This window comes from Pelodiscus sinensis, chromosome 3 (genome assembly GCF_052426305.1).
Source record: "Pelodiscus sinensis isolate ZL-2025 chromosome 3, ASM5242630v1, whole genome shotgun sequence".
Lineage (NCBI taxonomy): Eukaryota > Metazoa > Chordata > Testudines > Trionychidae > Pelodiscus > Pelodiscus sinensis.
This window is the reverse complement of record NC_143054.1, coordinates 180,418,722-180,446,633: the sequence shown is the minus strand read 5'-3', so window position 1 is coordinate 180,446,633 and position 27,912 is coordinate 180,418,722. Positions and strand designations below refer to the sequence as shown.

The following is a 27,912-nucleotide window of genomic DNA, read 5'->3' as shown; positions in this document are numbered from 1 at the left end:
GAGAGCACATGCCTCTGGGCATGGTCAAAGCCAGCACTGTCCTGGGGAGACTCACAGCACCAGTGTCCCCCTGGAGTTCATGGACCCCTCAATAGGGTATTTCCCCTACCTCTGGTTGAGTTGAGGTCAAGGAACCTGCTCTCAGCATGTTCCCCAGTTGTCCCTAACCAGACACTTTCCCTGCCCCATAAGAGTTACTCACAACTTGCCGGAGGGGGGAAGGGAGAGGTCTGTCCTTCTCCCACTGCCCCCCCAGCACATTCGGCGACTCTCCCTGGCAGCTGGGGAGTAGAAGGGAGCCGCTTCTTGTGCCAATTGAAGCTGGTTGCTCTGGATCACTGTGGAGCACAGCAGTTACCTAGGAAAGTAGTATGCCCCCTGCCAGGGACAAGTGAGTAGGCTACAAACCTGCCGGGAGGTAAGGAGGCCTCTGGCTCCCCTCGCCCCTAACCCCAACTACCACGCCCAGGTGAGGAGCGGAGAGGGCAGGCCACTGGCATACATTAAGGAAAAGTTTTGTTAAACTAATAACATATTTAGAGATGTGTCTCTGCCACTATAACAAAAAGGGAAAGTAATTAATATTAATTATGGAAAGTGTTGGCTTGAAATAGGAACAAGAGAATCATCCTGAAATTCACTGCACACACGACTATAGAGTGGAGGGAATTTAACTTAAGACAGTTCACACTCTTATGTTCATCAATGATGGCAAATTAAAACTGGTCTTACATACTCAATGCACAGGTCTAGAGCATTTAAAAAAAGCTCAATATGTTAAGCACAGTACATCTCCAGAGAAATTAAGTATTGACTGCATGCCTCAGTGAGTAGAAAATCTACAAAAATCTATATGATGCATTGATCCAAATATTACTTTTTAACAATTCTATCTGTTATTTTTAAAACATGCATTTGACGCAGATATAATTCTCCTTAATTATCAAGCAACAAAAATATAATTCTATTTATACAGCATAGACTTTCAATATGATTCACTCAAATTCTATGCCTTTGAATAATGACAAATTTAATTTGGGGAATAATCTCCAGTTTTAAAAAACCCATCTTATAACCGTTCTTTCTTACAACACCAGAGCAAACAAGCACCCAAGAAGACCGAAGTCTATTAAGTTAATGTAGAAACTAACTCAGAAGCTCAAATGAAAATTAAGCACAGAGCAATTCATGTCCCATCCTGAATGATACTGACGTGGAGGGCAGATCTTAGGTTCACAGAGGAATGTCATAAAAATGAAGACTAGTAATTTTACTGTGGAAGGTTTGGAATTCAATACTACATAACTTCCAGGACCTCAGTCTGTTTCCCAGTGGATAACATTATAACAGCCATCACAACTGGGAAGTTTAGCAAAGAGTGAAGGGAATGAATGTGCATGAGGCTAGATTGCTTTCCCTATCCTACTTGTCATAGCAATGTTCATTTAAGTTAGTGGGAAGCTTACAATGAAACTGTGTGGTACTTTGCTTTGTGGAAAGGAGTAATCAGTGTCAAAAACTGTCAAAAGGCACTTTCAAAATCCACAAATTCATACTTTTTTAAAGTGAAAGCCAGACATCTCAATTAAACCACCGCATACTTAAAATCAAACACTGATTGTCTCAAATCGGGCACCCAAAATTAGTGGACACTAATTCTGGCCTTAATCTCTCTCTGCTTCAACTCTGATTTTAAAAAAGGGGTAACTCTTCCGTATTTCACAGTCATGTTGGGCAAATATTCATTTCTTTAAAGTTTGTGAATCATTCAGATTCTAAGGAATGTAATAATTTCTTATTCAGAGCAGGGTCTGAAATGTGTGCAGGATGTATGGCATGGGACCACACACTTAACAAGGAAAATAAAAAGAAATACTGCACAGCTGCCCATTCAGTAAGCAGCATTGATTCAGTGCACTGAATGAGTCTGGGGGCCCTGCTGAAAAACTAGCATGTGATCATGTAGTTAAAGACGATGTCATGACACGAGTGCAAGGGGTCTGAATTAAGGGTGCACAGACAACCATATATTTAGCATTTCCCGTCTTTCAAGCAGGGATGTGAAAGATAAGCATAACCCTCAGCTGGGAGCAGAGGGTGGGCCCAGAAGCAGCAGCAGGAGTGGGGGAGGGCTGCCAGCTCCCAGCTCTCGCAGGCTGGGAGTTGGCAGCCTCATGTAGGGGAGGGGAAAGCCGGAAGTGGCAGCAGGGGCAGTCCAGTCCAAGCTGCTTCCCACAGCTCCCCTTGGCTGCAAACAGCAAACCAGAGCCAATGGGAGCCACGAGGCTCCATGGCTGCAGACCCGGTAAGTAAACACACTGGAGAGGCCAGTTAGCAAGTTTCTCAGAGTGGTTTCGTGGACCACTTTGAGAAACACTGATCTAATCACACAGCTCACACTGTCTATGCACATAATAGAGTTAGATCTTTCATTACTGGGTGTGTCGGGAAGGGACTAGAGCATATGCCCTCTTCACCACAGAATGTTTTCAGCAGGTGAAGCTGTGCAATTGTCTGAGCGGGATATAGTTGACAGCCTTATTTCATTTTTCCTAATGGCCAGTGTTAAACGATTGCAGGTTTTAACAGCACTGGCAAATTATCAAGACCTTCTACATTACATGGTCAATGGTCCTTTTAATAGAAAAAGCAATAATATACAGTTGTTTGTGCCAACTAAAACTCATTAGAAAGTATTAGTTTAAGGTAACAGTTCAACAGCAGCTATTAACAAGCACAAATTTCTACAGTTATCATTTGTGATACTGTGGTCCTAGCACAGCTAGAAACAGAAAGCCAGTCCAGTCTTTCAGGTACATAAAATTTGAGGGGAAGGGAATACTTATGAAAAATATTGTTTTGCATCAAGAGTCAAAGTTTTTCAATAATCACCATTTTTCACTAGCATAACATTAGAATTGACTTTTTGTCTTGCTGACATAGCAACTAAGAAAGTTGTGTTGCATTGACCATATTGATTGTGAACAATGCAGCCATCAGTGGGACTTTGCAACATATATTTTCAATATTGACCTTCCACTCCCTTTTTCCATGGCTCTGTAGGCCTGCTATTGAATTTAGACTGCAGTGTAATAAACAGCTAAGGTTTAATTAATGGTAAATGAATACAAGACATAGGTTATGACTTTAACTAATTAGGGAATTGTTGAATTAAGTCTGCTTTGGAATGCAAGGCAGTACAATCAATATCCAATAAAAGGACTATGTATGTAATTTACCTGCAAATGTGTTTCCAATACCATCAAACTGAGTTTAAATAAGTAAGATATATGAAAGGCTACTGGAAAAGATTTCAAAAAGTTAACACTTTGTAGCTTTAGAAGAGGATTCTCACTTTGCAGGAGGATGTCTTGAAATGGTCTTTTACACAGACTGGAAAAAAAGCATAGATCAGCATAAAGGCATCTTTATCTGGACATAGAAATTCTTCTTGGTTTATGTGAACATGCCAAACATCTCCCCCATCTCTACAGTCTGGCACATTAACAAAACAAACCACTGTACAATAGTATTATCAATATAAACTAATGACCAAGCTAAAATGCAAGATTATTTTGTAGCGTCCTCCACCATCTTCCAGCCTACCCCATCCATTATTCTCTTGATGTTAACACATTCCCCTTTCCCTGGCACATGTAGCAACATTCCCTGTTGTGACAGGTCACCACATAAATTCTTTTTCTTGGCCATCACTAATACTCACCACTGCTCCATAGCGTACACCAGTTTACACAGCCTGATTACTTATTCTGTAGTCACTCTTCTGAAGTAATAGAAAAACCTACCTACTCCCTTGTGAGCATCTAAGCTGGTAAACTCCAGAGTCCCATTATGGCCCTTTTTAGGATTTTCCTTATACTTTTTGTGCTTCCCTTCGGGACAATATCTGTAGGAAAGTCCATAATCTACAAGATATACCTGGAAGACATGAACAGACAAATGAATAATACTTTTGTCCTTTGAAAAATATAACCTTTATAATTAAGTCTTAAGAAACTGATAGGTTAAGAACAGACTTAAATCTACATTTTATTAAACCAAATCATGCCTCTGGATAAAATATGTATAAGTGGGTGTTGTAACAGCTCCCCTCCCTATTGAAATACTTCTACCATGCTCTTATCTTATTTCAGACTCAACAGAATTTGTCTTTATTTTTGTTCTTAAGCTCTCTTCTCTACAGGTGGGCATCTAATCATAAACCACAATATGTCTTATCTGTCCTCATGCTGCCAATGGAACCCCTTTCTCTCTTTACTAAACACACCACATCAGATATTTCAATAATTAAGATTATTATAGAAGTTCACTATTGCAAGCGCTATCTATAAAAGTGTGGCAAAAAGAGTAAAAGTCACCTACTGTCTTTAAAACATAAAATCTCAGTTTGCATATAGAATTTACCATAGATATTAGACTGGTAGTAGCCACATCATTACTATTATCACTGCTGGTAACTCAGTACTGGAAACAGTTTTTTAAACAGAATGTAGAAAATTTAAGAAAAAGACAGAAAGCCATCAGAAAAAAATGTTTCTTGGTTACACCGAAACATTTACATTGAAAATATTGTAAAAGTTTTACGAGCACAGAATCAAACTTTGTTTAGAGTTACATTTGTGCAGATCCAGTGGGGTTCAATGGTGTTGCATCAGTTTTAACAAAGAACAGATTTTGGTCCCCAATGAACTCCAAGAAGAATGCATTTACTATGACACATTTATCTTCACAGACAGGGCTAGCACATTTTTCAAGATTTTTGGCTATCTGTACCCAAGTATCCCAAGAGAGTATATATCCCCATGGGGCTGAATACTGTACCTGGCGTGTATTTTTTAATTTTCTTAACCCTTAGCCATGTGAATAAACATTAATTATAGAAATGATTGAAGATACAATTACTACAGCAAGCTTCACATTTTAAAACAATTTAATTAAGTAGCATTTTTAATGTTAGACCTGCAGACAGAGAGTCAAGAGAACTGTGTTCTATTCCCAACTCTGTTATAGTCAGTGTCACTCTGAGCAAGTAATCTGACTTCACTGTACCTCAGTTTCCCTCCATCTTGTAATGCAGGTAGGACTACAGAAAATGCCTACTTGTGGAACACCGTTTTCATGTGTTTGTCTAACCTTTGCCCTTTACCTATTACTAGAAATCGTCAACCTAAATTACGTTTTGTAAATATTCAAGAGCGCTTCTTATTGTGCAACATGCTGCAAGTTCATAGAAGAAAGGTAGTACAGTCCAGATCCAAAGCCCACTGAAGTCTATGCACACATTCTCTAAATAGGTATTATAATGTAAGAATATAAGAAACTACAGTAAACTTCCGATAATCTGGCACCTTTAGGATCCAGGGGGTGCCGGATTATCAGATATGCCCGAGTACCGGAAGGGGGGCTATGAGCGGCGCTGCGGGACCAACTCAGCAGCACTCCAGCTGCTCTGCCCCTGGCTTCCCCAAGTCAGCTGCTGGTCAGTTTCAGCAGCAGCGGACTTGGGGAAGCCGGGGGTAGAGCAGCTCCAATTGTCCGGCTGGCCGGAGCACTTCCGGGGTCCAGTTGGTGTCAGACTATCAGGAGTACCGGACCACTGGATGCCGGACAATTGGAGTTTTACTGTAATTTTCTTACCACATAACCTTTAGTAACTTTTGCTTTCACTTTAGTTTTAGTAAGAAAAAGTTTATCTGGTAAACAGTGCCAGCAGAAGAGATTTCTGTGCTTTTAATTATATCACTGTTGGTGGGTTTCTCTCCTTCCCACTTTCCTCCCCAGGAAAACACACCACCACTATTTTGTAACACATTCTGTTAAATTACTGATTCCTGTTTGTCCTCCAGGCAGCTTCAGATTTTGGGCTGCTGGTGTCATGGTTTTACGGTTTCTGCTGCACGATCTGTGCTTATTTGGAGCGTGTAAGCTGGGATGCAGCACTCTCTTCCTGCAGGGTGATGGCTTTTAAGATTTCTGATTATGTTTTTCACCTGACAGACTATACAAACTGTGATACAAGATTAAAGACTGTAGGCATCATTAGGAAATCTGGGACAAGGCACAAGCTTTGCTGGGCTGACCCACTTAATTTTTTCCCCTGTGTTCTCCAGTGTATTCTAGATGCTCTGGTACCCGCCCTAATCAAGCCTGAAGTCAATAATGCACTGAGTTAGCATGGCAGAGAACTCATTTGAACTACAGGCAGTCCCCGGGTTACATGGATCCGACTTACATCAGATCCCTACTTACAAACGGGGTGAGGCAACCCCACACTAGCTGCTTCCCCCCAGCAAACCAGGGAGACGCGAAGCTAGTGCCCCCCCCAGCAGACCAGGGAGACGCAGAGCGGCTTTTCCCAGCAGACACCTCAGCTTGAGAATAAAGGACTGAGGGAAGTGAGGTGTGGGAGAATAAAACTGAGCTCTGGAGAAATGTTTGGCTAGAGTTTCCCCTACAATATGTACCAATTCCGACTTACATACAAATTCAACTTAAGAACAAACCTACAGTCCCTATCTTGTACGTAACCCGGGGACTGCCTGTACTGTATTATCAAGCTCAGTGCTATGGAAGGGAGCCTTGCACACATGGTGTGGTCTGTGGTGCAGAGGTAGGTGAGGGGTGGTCTTCCCTGGATAAGTAGGAGCATTTTGATTTTGCATAACTATAGGGGATAATTGGGCAGGTTCAGATGAAATGACACCAAACTGAACCAGACCCCTAAAAAGCATGGCCAACTTTCATATTAAATTTAATTGGTTAATGTCATGTTAGAAAAGCAACAGATCCATACGAGTCAAGAACATCAGGACATTCCCACAATTCCTGCTCAGCTGGAACCACAGGGTATACCTCGACTGCCATTAAGCACACAGCTGGCCTATGTCATTGACTCCAGCTTGCAGGGCTCAGGCTGCAGGGCCATAAAACTGTGGCACATGGGATCAGGGTTAGGCTGGAGCCCAAGTTCTTGGACCCTGCAAGGGGGATATAGTCCCAAAGCCCGGCTCCAGCACAAACCCGAACATCTACACCACCATTGTACAAGCCCAAGCCCCACAAATCAGCTGACACAGGCCAGCTGGTGTATGTAATTACTATGTAGAGATACCCACAGGGTGCTGATGAACTCATAAGTAAGTCTGTTCTAAAAAAAACAAACAAATGTTTTTGAAAAGTATCTGACCATTGGGATCTTTAATAAACCCAACATTTAGGTTCACTCAGTAGTGTGGTTCCAAGGCAAGTTCTAAATGACTTCTGGGAGGAGGCTTCCACCCCTTTCTTTGGGTCACTTCAAAAGCTTTCACTATCCACAGGTTTCTCAAGGATCATGGGACTGATCCTGTACCTGTGAAGTTGATAGAAAGTTCATTTTTTAAGCTTTTTCAGCTTACAAGGGTGTCTTTATGATTCTTTACATACACCACTGGCTTTTTTTTTCATTGTAGAAAAGGGAGGAACCACTGACTATAATGAAGAAAGAAAAATAAATACTGAAGTTCAACATTAGTCCATACCACGGCATAAAACAAGTTTTATCTGATCACTGTTTTAACATTACAAGAACCAAAGAAACAGGAGCAGACTGTAGGAAATGAGAAAAAGACAAGTAGGACAGAATGTAAAACAGAAGAAACACTATGGAAAGCTACGAAGTTGTCCCTAAAAAAGCAAGGGATTACATTTGGTTGGTTTTGTTTAATTTTGTTTGTTTGTTTTTCACAGAATTATGCACTGGACCCCACAGTTCTTAGCAGTCCCTATTATGGATTATGGGTCAGATTTTCAAAGTTTGTCACTTAATTTCATGCATACCTAAGTATGCCTCTCTTTCACACACAAATAAGGCCAGTTATGTGTCCAACAGATCTACGTGATCATTTGTATGCATGAACACCTCAACATAGTGCTTATATTTAATTATTTTAAACAAGTGTTAAACAAAAATATAACCCAGGAGACTTATTTCACCCTAGAGCAATTTTTTTGGATATTCCACAGCACTCTCTTTTAGACTAATGATGGCATATACCAATCCCATTTTGGGCTGAATGGATTAATAAGAACCTATAGGCCTTTCCCTCCTACACCCACTAAAGGGGTCAAGCCTGAAAGGAAGAGTCAAAAGGGCTAACCCTGGGCTGCCCTGCCCTGGCCCTGCACTACCTCCAAAAGTAGCTGGCATGTGCAGCAATGGCTCCATCTCTCCCTGTGCTGCCCCTCCTCTACAGAACACAGGCCATGGCTCTCCATTACTGATCAAAGGAAGCAGAAGGAGCAGTGTCTGCAGGCAAGGACAGTATGTGGAGACCCCCTGCTCTGACTTTTCAGGATTCTCACTCAATGAGAGAACTCTGTCTAGAGTCAAGGAGTAGAGTAGACACCTGATAGGACAGAGTCTCCCTGAAGGAAGGTAGGCTTGCAGGGAGGAGCCACCCTCCTGCTGAAAACTGTCCTGCAGCAGATCCAATTGGGTGGCAGAAAGTGCTAAGAAGCTCTGCAGTGAGTCATGGGCAGAGGTTTGGAGAGGGAGCAGCTGAAATCCTCTGACCCAGGGAAGATTATGTGGGAAAAGGCCAAGACAAGGTAAAGTAGGAAGTGGCCCAGGGAGGCAGTAAAGGATTTGCACAGCCAGCACCTGACTGCTTATTAAAGGGTCTCTGGAGAGGGAGAGCTAGGATTTCCCCACCACCAAGGAAAGTGGAGAGGAAACACTTCCTGACAAGGTATAAGGATTTCTGAAATCCCTGATCCCTGGGATATAGTCTAGTAAGTCAGGACTTGGACTAAGTTGAAGGACTGCTAGTTGCTAGTCTACTGATTTACCCCCAAAGGTGTCGGACTGTATGCATCCTGACCGGAGGGCGGAGTCGCAAGAAGCAGCAGAATGCTGCCAGCCAGGGTGGCTGTCAGTAGAAGGCTCTCAAGGAGACTACAGACTCATTGCAGTGCTTCCTAGCACTTTCTGTCACCGAGATGGTTCTGCTGGAGGAGAGGTTTCAGCAAGAATGTGGCTGCTCCCTGACAGACTATCTTCCTTCAGGGAGGCTCTGTCCCACCAGCTGGCCTAGAGTTACCCCTTTAGACTAACACACCCAGCCACTAGAGGGTACACACTTCAAAGACTCCCTGGGTGCATCTACACAGCACCCTAAACTTGAAATAAGATATGCAATTTGCACTACGCAAATTGCGTATCTAATCTCGAATCTATTTTGAAATAGCTTTTTTTGAAATTAGGCGTGTTTACACAGCCCCAAATTTCAAAATAGCATGCTATTTTGAATCATCCCTTAGCCCTAGTGCAACAAGGTTTAACAGAATGGCAAAATAGCGCACCCATTATTTTGAAAAATATTTTGAAATAACAGGCAGCTTGTGTAGATGCCATGCAGTAGACGTACCCCATGACATTTTTATATTTTAGATGCATACATCTGGTGCGAGTTATTGTGCTCATGATGATGCCCAGATTTCCTGATTTGTTTTCATTTGGCTCCATGATATTAGCACCATAAGTGTACATGGTACTGTATTAGTAAGGGAGCTATCCCAAACGTGATCAATGTGAGGTCATAAGTTGGAACACTATTGTAAAACAATCCATACTGAAAAGGGACCTGGTGTACGGTCCCTGTGTTAAACTACGGAGACCAGAGAGGGAGCTCTCACAGCAGCTATGGGGAAGTGTGAAGTAGCTCGGCAGAACAACCCACCCAGGCCAAAGAAAAAAGGATGTGTGTCCTTTGCTTTTTGTGCTCACCACTTCTGCCCCTTACTTCAATACCTGGGTTCAGTGTCTGTCAGAGTGCTCTGCTTGGCTGGAATGGTGTGGAACGTACAGTGCTCATGAAGGTGCTCTGCATAGCTGGAACGGTGTAGAATTACACACGGGGGGGGGGGTAGAGGAGTGGGTTAGAAGTCAAAGAGAAAGCCCAAATGAAAAGTCTGACTGGAGCTGGGAAAAAGGAGAGTATAACAAGAAACAAGCGTTGAGATGTAGACAAAGACAGAACTGTAGAGAGCCTTGAAGGGTAGTGGAAGGATGAATAGCAAAGAAAGAAATCAGAGCAATCAGAGAAGGGGAAGGAAGGAAACAGTCAGAACAGCAGGTCAGGAAGGTAGTCTTGGCAGCAAAGTTCTAGAGGCATGAGAAAGGAGAGCTGGAAGAGATCAGGAAGAAAGAGGCTGAGGAGTGGTAAGACTACAGGGGAAGTGTTGTGTTGCAGAATATAATTTTTAGGACAGGGTTAACACAGGGTTTACTAAACTATAGGTCTTAATTAACTGTAGTTGATAAAAGGAGACAAAAATGTCATCTCGACTTGTATACACTTTTATATAAACAGCCAAGCGCTAGCTGGCCTCAAAGGAATTTTGTGAATTGAGTTTCATTCGAGTGTAATGACCCTCAAGTACTCATGAGGTCACTGGTGTACATAACAATGAACTAAGAATTCCTAGAAACAGAAAGAAATGCCTGAACACAGCCATCAGATACTTCTTAGATTGAACAAACTGATGTCTCTGGGTATTAAGAGAGGTACCCAGTAAAACCAGTAGCATCTTCATGATCCTAGATGTTCTGGGAGTCCCTGCTCTAGGGGATGACCTCGCCTCCTCAAGGGGGAAATCTTTGCTATATCCAGAACACAAGTGGACCAAAAGTTTCAGAGGGGTAGCCGAGTTAGTCTGTAATAGGAAAAACTTAAAAAACAACAAATAGTCTAGAAGCACCTTAAAGACTAACCAAACACAACACACTTGCCCACGAAAGCTCATTTACATGTTTGGTTAGTCTTTAAGGTACAAGTAGACCAGTAAGAATGTCAAAACATTGCTATCAAATCAGCGGAGTATGAAGTAATTTTGGGGTAGGTGGTTTAAATTCTCTACTCCTCTTCGTTGTATGTCACTTTACCTCCATTCTATTTCCCATCTCTTTTATCTTGGCTTCTGTATAAATCCAATCAAATTGTACTTTTGGAATTAAATGAACTCCATGATATCAAAGCTATAACGAACTAGACCAACCAAGATAGTGCACACAGGCTTGCCCCAATGTGGGAAGAAGACTGGTGGAAGGAATCATGCCAAACTCTGATCACCCAAGATCAGGGAAGCAAGTACAAGTTCAAAGGTTACAACTCAAATTTTTACAGCAGACCTGTTTGTGCACTGTATCTTTGCCTGTAACACATGGATTAAGTAAGCAACAGAGACGGACATTTCCTTTTTCTGTCATCTGTTTTATGAGTTTGTGGTGTTTTTGTGTTAAGAGTAGGGATAATCTTAACAACTCAAGGCAAGTCAAAATGCAACAGAGGATTAATTTCTTCCCCTTCCCACAGAAACAACGAGAAGTCCTGTAGCACCTTAGGCATGTCTATATAAGGAAATAATTTTGAAATTACTAAATTATACTTACAGACTCCTGATTTAACAAACTTGAACCTTGCGTGCCTTCGCTATGGGGAGGCATCAGAATTAGTCCGAGGCAGGCTCCGTTAACATGGACACGCTACCTCACACTCAGAGCCCCAGGAAGCCCTCTGGGGAGCTGAGGGAGGCCTCCCAGAGGCCAACTGGTCAAATTAGCAGCACCAAAATGTCCACACTAACGTTATTTCAAAATTCCAAATTTAGAATTAGTGATATTCCTGATGAAAAGCAGGAATACAAAGTTAGAATCCCACAGCTTATTATTCCAAAATAACAGGCTTGGTAGTGTGGACACATTGCTTACTAATTCAAACTTGGAGGGGGGGTTATTTCAGACTAAGGTCCTACTATAGGCCAGGACTTAGAGACTAAGGATGCGTCTAGACAACACCTTTCTGTCGGAATAAGCTACACAATTTGAGTTACGCAAATTGCTTAGCCTATTCCAAGTCTAAATCGAAAGAGCTTATTTTGAAATTTGGCGATACCAAATTTCAAAATAAGGCACTATTTTGACAAATCCCTTAGCCACTCGTGGAACGAGGGTTACAGGGATGCCAGAATAGCATGCCCGCTATTTCAGGAAATAGTAGATGCTTTTAAAGATGCAGAGTTGCTATTTTCGGGATACTGCCAATATCCTGAAAGATCAACGCAGTCTAGACGTACCCTAACAAAAATATATATAGTCTCATGAGCTTTCGTGGGCATCCGATGAAGTGGGGTATGCCCACGAAAGCTCATGATACTATATATATATTTTTGATAGTCTCTAAGTGTATGACTACGCTGCATTTCTCTTTTGAGAGAGGAATGCAAATGTAGCCGAGCAAAATTGCAAATGAAGCGTGGATTTGAATTTCCTGCGCTTCATTTGCATATTCACGTCCAGCCGCTATTTCAAAATACCCTATTTCGAGATTAAAAGTGCCATGTATACGCGGTTATTTTGAAAGAAACCTCTTCTTTCAAAATAACCCTTACTCCTAAAAAAATAAGGTTTAACGATTATTTCGAAAGAAGGGTTTTCTTTCAAAATAACCGTGTCTACACGGCTTTTTTTTATCTCGAAACAGGGTATTTCGAAATAGCGGCTGGATGCGATTATGCAAATGAAGTGCAGGAAATTCAAATCCGCGCTTCATTTGCAATTTTTCTCAGCTGTATTTTCATTCCTCTCTCGAAAGAGGAATGCAGTGTAGACATACTCTAAGGTGCCACAGGACTGCTCATTGTTTTTAAAGTTACTGTAAGTAACACAGCTACCCCTCTAAGGCCCTCCCACAGTCTGCACCATATATTGCCAGTACCAAAAATCAAACACTTATCTCTGAAAGATTTAATCCACTATAAATGAAAGGTAAGGGAACTTTTCCAGAATCAATAACCACTGTGAAATCCAAATATTTTAAATTTTATGTTATTAATTCCTGCACACTTAATCAATATATAAAAAGATTTCTGTAACACAATCTACAATTAACTTTTTAATACCGTAACACTAATGTGAGAGTTCTAATAGTATTTTTAAGCCATAGACTCTATCGTTACCAGAGAGGGGAAATATTTTGGAGAAATAATTGATTAGGTAGGCTCTCAAAAGTACTGCCAACTCTAAGCATTCAAAACTACAAAACAACCAAAAGTAATGAGACTGGCTGGGGGGAGGGGAGAAGTGTATTTATTTGCCATCTTGTGTTAGAATCTTTAAGGATAATGTTCATAAGGTTTCTTCTGCATCCACCTGGGCTAGAAACTTTTTAAAAAAATGTATTTATCAAAGCTAAGATTCTCAAGTAAATCCTAATTCCAGCAGATGGGACTTTAAGAGAAAAAAAAATATTGAGAGACTTGCAATACAATCGTGAGAGTTGGCAACACTGCAGATGTGAAATGTATGGATGCCTGCCCTAGTAATCCATAAAAATAATGACAGAAATAAAGTGTTTTAAACAGACATCCTCCCAAGGCTTGTTTTACTTAAATCAATCTCTCTTTGATTTTAAAGCATTTGTTTAATAGCAGTCAATCAGCTGTCCCTTTTAATAGCACCAGGATTTGAGGAGGTTAATTGATTCAGTTTTGTCATTTGGGGTCTATATTAATAATGCTCACTCTGCATTACCATCTAAAAAGCTATTGCCATGTAGTGATTGTTTTTAGGATATTGAAATAGTGTTTTGTTCTCTGTTTAAATGTATTAGACTGATCACTACAAGTTTCACGATTCTATGGCCAACTAAGTTCTTCCCTCAGCACTTCCCTCAGCACAATGCTTTGTCAGTCATTATGTAGGCTCCATGTTAAGAAACATATTGACTACAGAACTGCTCTTTTGACATGTAACTCATTGAATGGCCTTGCTCTCTCCTACTGCATGGAGCTGCAGCAAGTTGCTCTTTGAGGTTAGTAGATTCTGATCTTCTGGCCATCTCTAAACATCATTTGGAAGTTACTAAGTGACAGAACCTTTGTTTTATTGATTTCTCTCCCTTGCGAGAACAAATAAGAAACATGGATATGACTTTTAAAAATTATTTGTCTTATTGTTCATTTTAAAAAGTGGATTATGAATTTTGTTGGTCAAAGTGCTAGTTTGTATTTTACCAGGATGCTTTAAAAGAAAAGCATTGCAAAAATGCAAGCTCTAGTGTAATGACCTTTTAAAATAAAAAAGGGAAAGATTCCCATTAAGAATACTATAATGCAGAATAGCAAAAATTTCCAAAATGGAATGTAGGGAATGCAAAAGAATCAGACTAGGTTTTATTAGTACAAAGTTATATATTAAAAAGGTTCTCATAGTACTGTAATAAGCTAAAGGATAAATTTGAGGAACTTGTGTAAGTAGACTGACATGCCATATATGCATGCACAAATCCTAATAACTGCATATTCAACAACAAAATGTAAATTATAAATGTAAATGTACATTTGGTGTTCTGAAAACCTAGACCTGTCTATATCTCTGAAACTCAATGTGGAATAAGAAAAAGCAGTTACCTTTTTCATAACTGGTGTTCTTCGAGATGGGTTGCTCATGACCATTCTATTGTAAATGTGTATACTCACTACATGCACTGATGCTAGAAGTTCTTCCCTCAGTGGATCCATGGGGGATGGCTCTGTTGCCCTCTGGAATGGTGCGCATATCCTGCAGTATAAGGGGGCAGCCAGCTCCCCCACTCAGGGTATGTCTACATTACAGAGTTTTGTAGAGAAAATGGCAGTTTTTCTGACAAAACTTGAGGACATTGCAATTGTGTTCTTCCACAAGAAAACTGAAAGAACAAAGGGGTTTTTCCAGCATTGGTAATCCTCATTCTACAAGGAAGAAGCCTTTTTGTGAACGAGCTCATTCGCAAAAAGGTGTGTGTGGACAGGGAAGAGGGAGTTCTTTCAGAAAAAGAGGAAAGAGGAAAAAGCACAGGTGCACTGGTGGCCACTCCATCCATAGTAATCACAGCTTATATGCAAGAGAACGTCCATTCAGTCTGGATGCTTTCTTTCATCGAAAAAGTAGATTTTTTTTGGATGCACTTTTAAATGCTCTCTTTCAGAAGAAGTTTTTCAGAAGATCTCTTCCGAAAAAAGCTTCTTCCAAAAGAAGCCTGTAGTCTAGAGGTAGCCTCATAGTTCCTTCTTGCTGGAAACTGCAACGGTGGGGAAGAAGGGTGGGTCATGGAATGGAAAAAAACAAAACATTTCAAACAACATCTATTGTGAAAAAAGGTAACTGACTTTTCTTCTCTGATTGCTAGCTGATGTCCAGTCCTGTGTAGGGGACTCCCAAGCAGTACCACTGGAGGCAGAAAGGCGTTCAACTGCAACACAGCTCTGCTGAAACCAGCATAATGGCTGGCCTGCTGAGTAATAGCGTAATGATTCCCAAACGTCTATGTCACAACTCTGCCTATGTCCTGGACAAGGGACTTGTATCAAGAAAGTTGCTGAAGATGCTTGCATCCATGTCAAATGCACCCTCCCTTTTGCTAACTCATAGGTGGTAACCCGAGCTGAAATTCTCTGAGAGGACACTGGAAGACCCTTCATCCTGTTGGCTACCACAACAGTCAACCTGCAGAAGGGCTGGATGTGCCTCTCCCTGATTATTCCCATGAGGTTTGAGACAGAACCTGGGAGAGGAACTTCCTAGCTGAGGTGGAAGTGCGACTCCACCTTTGGTAGGAAAGCTGGATGGGATCACAGCTGAAGCTTGTCTTTGTAGAACGGGGGCGCTGAGATCAGAGCTCTAATCTCAGAGACTTACCTCACTATTGATGTAATGACTACAAGAACTGCAACCTTCCACAATAGGTGGGAAAGAGAACAGAAGCCAAAGGTTCAGAGGGCGGGCTTGTGAGCCTGGAAAGGACCAGGTTGATGTCCTCCTAAGGAACTGGGTCCTTGTCAGGCAGGGTCTTTCAAGGCCTTTCAGGAATTTAACCATCATGTTGTGTGAAAAAAAACAACCTACCTGGGATTCAAAGGTGAAAAGCTGATATGGCAAAACCCTGATGTTTTAAGCGAAGCAGATAATCTAGAATACACTGCAGAGATGACTCAGTTGGGAAGGTATTCTCCTCTCCCACTCAGCAGGAGAACCAGATGTACTTTGCCAGGTAAGTGGTTCCTGTTGAGGGCTTTCTGCTCTCCACACTTGTAACATCACAATGCTGTGAAGAATCTGACCTGAACAGCCTTTTATGAGCCAATCGTCAGGTATGTAAAGATTTGAATGCCTCAACATCTGAGATAGGATGACATTAATGACATGCACTTTGTGAATGCCGTGGCTAAGCAGCAGGGAAGCACTGAAACTTGATAGTCCACTGACCTGAACCATGAAGCACAAGAACTTCCTGGCTGTGTCTAGACTGGCCAGTTTTTCTGGAAAATCAGCCGCTTTTCCGGAAAAACTTGCCAGCTGTCTACACTGGCCGCTTGAATTTCTGCAAAAGCACTGACTTCCTACTGTAAGAAATCAGTGCTTCTTGCGGAAATACTATGCTACTCCCGTTCGGGCAAAAGTCCCTTTTGCGCAAAACGTTTGCACAAAAGGGCCAGTGTAGACAGCTGAGATTTGTTTTCTGCAAAAAAGCCCCGATCGTGAAAATGGCGATCGGGGCTTTTTTGCGGAAAAGCGCGTCTAGATTGGCCATGGACGCTTTTCCGCAAAAAGTGCTTTTGCGGAAAAGCATCCGTGCCAATCTAGACACTCTTTTCCGAAAATGCTTTTAACGGAAAACTTTTCCATTAAAAGCATTTCCGGAAAATCATTCAAATCTAGACGTAGCCCCTGAGACGGGGGGAAATCAAAATGTGAAAGTGTGCCTCCTTCAAATGGAGGGCAGCGAAACACTCTCCAAGATCTGGAAAAGGAATGATGGAGACTAGGGTAACCAACAGAACTTCAACTTCTTGAGGTATTTATTGAGGAGCTGCACATCTGAATGGGGGGCAGGCCACCTTTATGATAAAAATAAAATAGAGGGAGTAAAACCTTTTTCCCCTTCAATACTCTGGAACTTCCTCCACTGCTCCCCACCCATAGGAGGCTTTGCATTCCCTGAATGAGCAGATGTTTTAGAGAAGGATTCCTGAAGAAGGACATAGAAGAGAGGAACAAAGGGCAAAGAAATAAACTGAAGGCAATGTTATATGCACCCAGGCAGGGAGAAAAGTAGATAAATGATTGGAAAAGAATTTTACTGGATCCAGGACACATGTTGGAAGTTCATGCTCAGGACAACCTCAAAATGCTTGCTTGTTGCCAGAACTTCAGTGGGCCGAAGGAGCAGGCTGACCATCACTTGTGGCTCTACCATCACTTGTGGCCCCTCCTCTTGCTTCACGGAGAGGATTAGATTCCAAATTCTATTGAGTTGTAGCAAATTAAACTGCGTCCTTGCCAGTCCTGGTGTACTTTCAGGCCACATAATGTAGTGTCTGTCTCTTCTGAAAACTGGTCCAGACTGTTGAATGGGAGATCCTGGACGGAATGCTGGACCTCCACTGATGGCCTAAGCTAGGACATATGCCTCACTGAAATGGTCAAAGCCATGGTCTGGGCTACGGAGTCCACAGCATCCAAGGCAACCTGGAGGGCTGGTCTGACCATGCTCTTGTCGAAGACAGCTCAGAACTTCTTTCCTGGGGTCTTCCGGCAATCAGTCTGAAAACTTAGATGTCGACTGGCACACAGACTGAGCAAGGTTTGATGGTTAGCCACCCTCAGATGAACACTCAAAGTAGAATAAATGTTATGATCAAATAGACTGAGCCTCTTTGCCTCCTTATTTATAGGCATCAAAGCTCATTAACCCTGTCCTGTCTATAGCGCTCATTAGCTGCTGGCGAGGTTGGGGCAGGGTAAGTATACAAATACTCATATCCTTTAGCAGCAGGAACAAAGTATTTTCTTTCTGCATGTTTGGAGATGGGGGGTGAGAGCAGGGAGTCTGCCACCGAGCCTTAGTTATTTTGCCACCCAACTGTGAACTGGCAGTGCTGTTTTAGCCAACACAGCAGCACTCAGCACATCAAACAGCAAGTCCAAGAGTTCTGCCAGATGATTGGTTTGCAGCCCCAGGTTAGCAGTGACCCTCTAACAGTCCCTGGTAGGCTTTTACATCATAATAGAGGACCATCTGGAAGGGCCCTGTTGATGCCTCAACTGATGAAGACAACAACAAGGTGGTTTCAGGTGGACCTGCAAGCTCCTCTGTGCCTGCTACCCATGTCTCCATGGGGGTTGGCTGGCCCTGTGGAGCCTGCTCTAATTCTACTTCCGAGTAAGAGGGAGGGTGGGTGGGAGACTGTGGCTAACTGTCTATCTGATGCCCCTGAGACCAACCAGTGAGGGGTGGGGAAACCCCCAAGAGTTTGAAAGTTGCCACCGGTCTCAGGGCCATGGTGCCACTGGCAGCTTGGCTGGTAATGCCGAAGGCCCTGGTAAGTGGCCTTAGCCTGACAGCAGATCTTCCTCCTCACTGGTCAATCCCAACAAGGGAGAGGATTCCCTGGGGGACCAGGACAGTACCACAACTACCCGTCTGCACCAGATCTCCCAGCCTTGACCACGGACCTGCCATGAGGACATGCACAAGGGTGATGGCTCTCAATCCTGCATCTCCAGTTACCTGCATGAGCACCTGACAGATTTGCAGCGGTACCCCAGTGATCTACACATTGCAATTAAAGAGTGTTGCCACTCTGCAGATCTGGAGCAGAAATGGGAGCGGGAGGATCGACATTCTGAAAATTGCCTGTGCTCCTGTGGTGATCCAGCACTTCCACAACTACTGACAGGATCCCGGAGACCGACATCCAGATCCTCCGGAACAGTACTTTATACTGGGAGACTGGCTTGGACACTCTCACCATCAAGGCTCTGGGGACCAGCACATCTCCTCAAGTCTGTGTCCAACCACCAGCAATCAAAGCCCATTGCTTGAAGAGCTTTACCTAGAGCCTGGAGACCAATACCGGGAGCTCTAACAGGTAAGCATACCCACATCTTGGTGTTAGTGGTGCTGCTCAGGAGGGGCACTCCCCTCAAAGGGAGAGATGCTGCACAGATGGGGAACGCCAGAAGGGGCCCTTGTTAGGCTTGCCAGGGTAGGTAACAACAGGTGGGACAACATGTCCTTAGTGGTGTGAAAAGACTCCAGTTTGTACTGCACCCTCAGGTGCAAAATGTCTTTGCTAGGTCTTAAGGCAGGTTCCACGGCTCATCTATTGCTGGAGCCTAGCCACCAACTAGAAGGGAAGAGCTGCCCTGTGCAGGTCTATGCTCTCCTACAGCTCCCTCCTTCCAGGGTTCTAAAAGAATGTCTCCTTCCAGCCTTTTTCTGTTTCAGCCAGTTAGGGCTGTTAAAAAACATTTATTTAGGTAAACGTGTAACTGCTCAATTTTCCAGTGGTTTCACGTTTATACATGGGGAGACATGGCTCCCATAGAGCCACCTGTCCTTCCCCCTCACTGCTGCCTCTGTATCATGATATAGAGGCAGCAGCGCCCAGGCTCATCAGTTGATGGTGTGCACGAGTACATGTTCACATCCCTAGCACTGGTTGGATCTGAACCAAGTCCATGGTGCTTGGCACAAGAGTCCCATATCACTGCCCATGACGCTGGTACAAGGGCAGATTTCATAAGCAGTTCTTGGAGATGAATGTCCATTCCTTCTTGGTACTGTATATGGCTTGAAGCTTTTACAAATGCGACATCTGTCGCTTGTGTGCTCTTCACCCACGCATTTAAGACTTCTATGGCGGTCACTGATTGGCATGGGGTTTTGCAGCAGTCAGAGGGTTTGAAGCCTGGAGACTGGGGCTTGCCCATTCCCAGGCTAAGTACCATATGGGACTAGCTAATCTATTACTAACACTAAGGCAGTATAAGTTAAACTACTTAAATTAATATATATGACTAAACCACTACTATGGTGAGGTAGGAAAAGAAGCCTGTCAAAGCAAGGAGATGTACCAGTGCTGCCACTGGCAGTAAGAAGAAACTGAGGATGGGGCTAGCAGGCAGCACCCCTTATACCGCGGCATATGTACATCACTTCAGAGGGTGCCAAAGCCAGACCCCTACGGATATTAGGGTACGTCTACACTAGCTCATTAGTTCGAGCTAGGTAGGGTAATGAGGGCAAGCAGAGTTGCAAATGAAGCCCGGGATTTAAATATCCCTGGCTTCATTTGCATGTTTTCAGGCACCGCCATTTTTAAATCCCCCTTAGTCCGAACTCCATGCCCGCGGCTACACGCGGCACGGAGTAGGTAGTTCGAATTAAAGATCCTAATTCGAACTACCATTACTCCTCATTCCATGAGGGGTAACGGTAGTTCGAATTAGGATCTTTAATTCGAACTACCTACTCCGTGCCGCATGTAGCCGCAGGCACAGAGTTCAGACTAAGGGGGATTTTAAAATGGCGGCGCCCGGGAACATGCAAATGAAGTCCAGGATATTTAAATCCCAGGCTTCATTTGCAACTCCGCTTGCCCTCATTACCCTACCTAGCTCGAACTAACGAGCTAGTGTAGACGTACCCTTACTGAGGGAAAAACCTCTTGCATGGGCATATATAGTGAACATGCTTACCTACAATAGAATAGGCATGAGCAAGCACTCAAAGAAGAAAATAAACTTAACAATTTTTTTTAAAAAAAAGGTATCAAGGCTCCTAACATTACAGTCTTGCCTAATGTGATTTTTAAATAAATTTGCTTTAGACATAAGTGATAATGCAGTTTGACTAATATTGATAAAACTAGATTAATATGGTTTTTTTTTAACTTGAACCTTAAATTTGTGACACATTAACATATTAGTTTTATTCCTTTTGGTGTCTACTCCTGATTTGCCATTACCGTAGCACTTAATAACCTTGTATTTCAGTTCCATCAATTTAGATACAGAGATAACATCATCTACCTTTTTAACACACTTAAAAGGTTGGATGAAACTCCACCCTCATCATAAAAGAGCTAGAGTTAAATTCCACATGAACAGTGCTGGAAAAGGATTATCAAAGAAAGAATAATACAGTACAATGAATGATGTTACAAAACATGCTACACAGGGTGAAATATCACTGTCTTCCTTTTTTGTCAATGGAGCTGACATATAAAACCTCACAATATATTGCTTTGTTAGTTGGATAATAAATTTGGATCACCAGCATATTAGAAAGCTGACTTAATTAGGCCAAAGAACTCAATATGCTATTGTTAGTACAAAAAACAATAAACTACAGTGTAAAACACAAGGTCTGAGCCTGCGAGGCCCCTGACTACTGAATTCTCGCTGACATCAGTTCAAGTGGTGGAAGCAGGCAGCTTTCAGGATCAGGCTGATGGTGATGATTCCATGTGAAGGATTATTTAGTTATGTAATGTATGTACTGCTACTCATTTGAAAATGTTAGACATAATACCATCGAGATGTTACTCTCTGTTTCTCCCACACCAAAAACTGCACTGTATAAATATTTTAAGATATAGAGAAAATTACCTATGGAAGATCCCTTCACATTTGAATGAGCAATAGTCCAATGGCTAGCAAATATTCCAGGCCATCTGTCAGATATAGTAAACATTACCTTAAAATATAATTATAAAACCCAATCAATATAAATACACCCAGATTCAGTAGATGTAAATTATTACACCAAATTATTACAGTGGTTCCACTGAAGTCAATGTACACCATTGAGGATCTGAGCCTATGACTCAAAGGGTGGATAAAAATCAGTTTTTAAATAAAAAAATATTTTTTTTATTTAAATCTGATGTTATTTAAATTGGATGTTTTATTTTGTAAATCAATAAAATACTAAATTTCACATTTAAAAATAACAGTTACAATTAAATCTCATGACAAAAATGCTGCACATACACTTACTGTATCATAAAAATGAATTAATGGTGCTAGTCTGATCAGCCTAACTATTAGCTCTTGCTTCTTAAAAATTCTAGGCTTTCAATTTCTGTTGTTCAGCAGCCTAAAAAAGTAACATGAGCAAAGAAAGACATGCCGGACAGGATTGTTTTTGTTCAGCAACAAAAATGATTAGGGGTTTGGAACGGGTCCCATATGAATAAAGCTTTAAAAGACTTGGACTTTTCAGCTTAGAAAAGAGGAGACGAAGGGGGATGGGGAATATGATAGAAGTCTATAAAATCATGACTGCTATGGAAAAAGTGAATAAGGAAAAGTTATTTACTTATTTCCACAATATAAGAACTAGAGGTCACCAAAGGAAATTAACAGGCAGCAAGTTTAAAACAAACAAAAGGAAGTTTTTCTTCACTCAGCGCACAACCTGCGGAACTCCTTGCCAGAGGATGTGGTAAAGGCTAGAACTTTAACAGGGTTCAAAAAAGAGCTAGATAGATTTTGAAATTTCTTTTGTGCAACACTAATATTGAAGTAGTGTGCGGATGTGTACCATCAATACACACAAAACACATGCACACACACACATATTTTAAACAGTCTATATGTGTGACAGAAAATATCAAAACAAGGGATAGTTAACAAGGAGCAATGCTTACAATATTTCATCAAACATATCAAATCAAACATAACATGTATTAATTAGTTTCAATATTTAAAAAGGGCTCCAGAGGCAATCCTGGCAATTACAGACCAGTAAGTCTAACTTCAGTACCGGGCAAATTAGTCGAAACAATAGTAAAGAATAAAATTGTGAGGTATGTAGAAGAATATAATTTGTTGGGCAAAAGTCAACATGGTTTCTGTAAAGGGAAATCATGTCTTACCAATCTATTAGAGTTCTTTGAAGGGGTTAACAAACATGCAGACAACGGGGATCCAGTAGATATAGTATACTAGATTTTCAGAAAGCCTTTGACAAGGTCCCTCACCAAAGGCTCTTGTGTAAATTACATTGCCATGGGATAAGAGGGAAGGGCTTTCTTGGATTGAGAACTGGTTAAAAGACAGGAAACAAATGGTAGGAATAAATGGTAAATTATCAGAATGGAGAGGGGTAACTAGTGGTGTCCCCCAAGGGTCAGTCCTGGGACCAATCCTGTTCAACATAGTCATAAATGATCTGGAGAAAGGGGTAAGCAGTGAGGTGGTAAAGTTTGCGGATGATACCAAACTATTTAGGATAGTCAAGACAGAAGCAGACTGTACGGGACTCCAAAAAGATCTCATCAAACTGAGTGATCGGGCAACAAAATGGCAAATTAAATTTAATGTGGATTTGTGTAAAGTAATGCACATAGGGAAAAATAACCCCAACTATACATACAGAATGATGGGGGCTAATTTGGCTATGACAAATCAGGAAAGAGATCTTGGAGTTATCGTGGACAGTTCTCTGAAAACTTCCACACAGTGTGCAGCGGAGGTAAAAAAGGCAAATAGGATTCTAGGAATTATTAAGAAAAGGATAGAAAATAAGACCCAGAATATCATACTGCCTCTGTATAAAACTATGGTACGCCCACATCTTCAATACCGTGTACAGCTGTAGTCTCCTCACCTCAAAAAAGATATTTTGGCCTTGGAAAGGGTTCAGAAAAGGGCAACTACAATGATTAGGGGTTTGGAACAGGTTCCATATGAAGAGAGGTTAAAGCGACTGGGACTTTTCAGTTTAGAAAAGAGGAGATTGAGGGGGGATATGATAGAGGTATATAAAATCATGAGTGATGTGGAGAGGGCGAATAAAGAAAAGTTATTTATTAGTTCCCATAATAGAAGAACTAGAGGACACCAAATGAAATTAATGGGTAGCAGGTTTAAAACTAATAATAGAAAGTTCTCCGTCACACAGCACGTAGTCAACCTATGGAACTCCTTGTCAGAGGAGGCTGTGAAGGCTAGGACTATAACAGTTTAAAGAGAAGCTAGATAATTTCATGTAGGTTAGGTCCATAAAAGGCTATTAGCCAGAGGATAGAAATGGTGTCACTGGCCTCTGTTTGTCAGAGGCTAGAGAAGGATGGCAGGAGACAAATCGCTTGATCATTGTCTTCAGTCCACCCTCTCTGGGGCACTTGGTGCTGGCCACTGTCGACAGACAGGCTACTGGGCTAGATGGACCTTTGTTCTGACCAGTACGGCCGTTCTTATGTTCTTATGTAACAAAAGATTTTTTTTTAAAATCATTAAGATCAGAGTTGTATATATCTGCAACCCTCCAAAAAAATCTGTTAAAAGGATCTTTTTCTTTCTGACCTTAAGCCATTAACACCTATGTGAACTTTGTTTGAAATGTAATCATGCAAATATCCTAGCACACACACACACTCCATACAGCCTTCTTTCCCACCACCCACCTCCCTCCAACCCTCCAGACAGAGAAGACTGCAGCAAGTGAATCAGGCTCCTCCTTCCCCCACCATCCACTCACTGCACAGATGACGGCACCCACCCACTTCCTCTCCCTCACCTCTCCCTGTGCAATCTGCTCCCCCCAGCCTAGGTTGGGCCTGGGATAAAATCCTGCTTCTCAGACTAGCAGGCACCATCAGTCTATCCTGTCCTAAATCTCAGATAAAGCACAAACAAATTACCCACACCTTCCCACCTCACAGCACAAACTCCCCAACCCCGTCCTCCATCTCACCCCAATGCTAGCACCCACCCACCTCCTCTTTCCTCCACCAACCCCATGCAGTCAGCCCCTTATTTCCCCCTTTCCAGGAGGCTTGAGAGTGCAGACTTCCTGCCTCTTTCTCCTGGTGCAGACAGGACTCTCCAAATTTCCCTCCCCTCTGACTCCACCTCAACCAATCACTCCCTTCTTTGCTCTCTCCCCCTCTCCCCGCCACCCCTCCAGCCACTTATTGTCTCCACTGTTTACCTGTTCTGGGAGCTGCTCTATTTGAAACATGAGAAGCTCCATCTGGCTGCTTGTTTAGTGAGACAATGCCCCACCTACCACCACACAGCTGAGCTCCCTCCTGTGTGGGAATTTCCAACTTCTTAATGGAGCTCAGAAAACAGCTGTGGGGTCATGCAGCTGCCCAGCTTACAGGGAGCTTAGGCTGGGAGGAAAGTGCAGGGGTTAGAATGAAGGGGACACTGTGCAGAAGTAAGGTGCAAAGGAAGCACAATGCAGGGTTAGAATCATAGAACTGGAAGGGACATCAAGAAGCCATCAAGTCCAGTCCTCTGCCTTCATGGCAGGACCAAGCACTGTCTAGATCATCCCTGACAGCTGTCTGTCTAACCTGCTCTTAAATATCTCCAGCAATGAAGACTCCACAGCCTCCTTAGGCAAAGTGGTAAAGGGTGCACATGATGGGGGTGCAGGGGTAGGAGAGCTCATGGATGCAGAAACAATGGGATTAAGGCTGGGTGGGAGTGAGACTGGGTGCCAAGCTGGGTGGTTTTCAGGGTGCATGTGTGCAGGATCATGCACCTTGTTAATTATCCCTTGTTTTAGTATTTTCACACACACACACACACACACACACACACAAAGGACGTTAAGGACTAGTTGATTCCCACCCCTCCCTTGCTGCCTCTAGAACAGGGGGTACTTCAAAGCGGCAGTGCCACATGGAGCCCGTACCCTTTAAGTGTCAGCACCGCATGGAGCCCGGGATCAGCTCTGTGCAGTGCTGACCCTTTGGAATGCTGCCACGGAGTTTCAAAGCACCAGCGCCACATGGAGCCTCGGATCAGATGGGTACATCCTAATCTGACCCCGGGTTCTGGGAAAATGCCACACAGAACATGGGAACTCAGCCTTTCCAAGGGAACCCTGTTCTATCCTTGTTTTCTCAAAGAACAGATGTGCCAGTAAGTTCAATGGAGCTTATGCAAAAATAAGTACGCTCTAAGTACAACCAGCATTAGTTTTCTTGGTAATTTGATTTAAAACTATGATTTTTTTAGGTGATTTAAAATAAATTATTTAAATTGCCTTAATTTAAATCAACCCACCCATCTAATAAATTTGATTCTTTTTAACTCCTTCTTTATTACAAGCACTCCAAGCCTCTCCATTTGCTTGGGAATTTACAAATACAGAAAACTTCCGATAATCCGGCACCTTTAGGACCCAGGGGATGCCAGATTATCAGATATGCCGGAGTACCGGAAGGGGGGCTATGAGGAGTCTGGAGGTGGGGGGGAGAGTGTCGGCGGGGAACTGCGCAGTGTGGGAGAGGGCGGCATTACGGGACCAATGCAGCAGCACCCCAGCTGCTCTGCCCCCGGCTTCCCCAAGTCAGCCGCTGGTCAGTTTCAGCAGAGGCTAACTTGGGGAAGCTGGGGGCAGAGCAGCTGGGGTGCTGCTGGGTTTGTCCCGCAGCGCCGACCCTCACTGATCAGCGGCTGACTTGGGGAAGCCAGGGGCAGAGCAGCTCCAATTGTCCGGCTGGCCGGAGCACTTCCGGGTTCCAGTTGGTGCCGGACTATCAGGAGTGCCGGACCACTGGATGCTGGACAATTGGAGTTTTATTGTAAAATGTGATCCCTGTTCCACATCTCTCAAGTACAGGCAAGCATTTTAAGTCCCTTTCTCCCTTACATTTGTAAAACAGAAGTTAAAATATTTTCTATAGGTAACTTAAAATGTACGTGCTTCTATATGAGAAAAAAGTCATTTAATGCAACTAGATCTGTCAGCAACAAACATTCATTCTAAGGGTGTGTCTAGACTACCTAGTTTTGTCGACAAAAGTGGACTTTTGTCGACAAAACAATACCAGCGTCTACACTACCGCGGAGTTCTGTCGACATAACGTCGACAGAACTCCGCGGTTTTGTCGACGCTGGTATACCTCATTTTACGAGGCATAACACTTTCTGTCGACAGAACTCTGTCGACAGAAGGTGTTATTGCCTGTAACACTGCGTCCAGACTACGGAGTTCTGTCGACAAAGCGGCTTGCTTTGTCGACAGAACTCCATGTGTCTGGACGCAAATTGTCGACGGAAGTTTTGTCGACAGTATCTGTCGACAAAACTTCCGTCGACAAAACGCGGTAGTCTAGACGTACCCTAAGTTAAATAGCTAAAATTATGTTTTTGTTGGTACATATTAAATTAAACTAAACTTTCATTCAAGCTTCTGTCCATTGACCCAGTCATCTTATTTTGAATTAGAGTGAATTTAGTATTCGTGAAAGAAAAGGATTAATACCAAACAGCATGAGGCATGGAATCACAAACCAAACCTCAGTCTGGTTAAGATAACTAATCAAAGTCTAAGCGATTCAAAATCTTTGTAATCACTGAAGTGACTCAACAACACTAAGTGTCCTCAACACAAATAAAATCAACGCATCCTAGCATTATCCTAATAAAACATGGAAAGCTAAGATGAAAACCAATCTGTGTTGTGTTAATAAGCTTAGGTAGCAGTTAAATTGTTTCTCTAAAACTGTCTGGTGTAAATTATTTCACCAAATTATTAGATTCATTAGTCTGATAAATACTATAAACCGACAATGAACTATTACAGGAGTCTACAAGAAGTTGTTTCAATTATCCATGATAACTTTTAAGACATATATTTAAAAAAAGCTGAAAAACTAAACATATGAGCCAAATACTTCTGAATGCTGAAATACAGAAAGGGAACTGGGAAATAAGAAGCTTTTGAAGTGGCTTTTGCGTTGTTCAATGGCAAAAATCTCCAAATGTAGTGAAATAACCCTTTGGCAACATCTGTCACAGAAGACAATGTCTTAGAAGTTGGAAGAAAATCAAATTGTCCATGAGAGCTGGTTGAATATTTTTCAGGGGAAAAAGTTCACATACAAATGGCCTTCATTCAAAAATGAAAGTTTGTCAAAAACAGTCAATGTTGACAAAAAAAAATTCCCTTACTCTTTTGGTAAGTTTTCCAATTTTGTTATACAAGACACGATCAAAATGGCTATCATTTTTGTTTAAAAATAAAAAAATATGAAAAACAAAAATTAACCCATTTCAAA

The 27,912-nt window shown here is 42.3% G+C and overlaps 1 protein-coding gene across 12 annotated transcripts in view; it reads right to left on the bottom strand.

Moving 5' to 3' along the window:
• Positions 1-27,912, bottom strand: part of VRK2 (VRK serine/threonine kinase 2) — a 96,680-nt gene that overhangs the window by 48,186 nt on the left and 20,582 nt on the right. For all 12 annotated transcript variants that reach the window (XM_075925517.2, XM_075925519.2, XM_075925516.2 and 9 more), the window contains one exon: positions 3,807-3,939. In XM_075925517.2, coding sequence (XP_075781632.2) covers positions 3,807-3,939 — 133 coding nt within the window. The remainder of the gene's footprint in view (positions 1-3,806; positions 3,940-27,912) is intronic.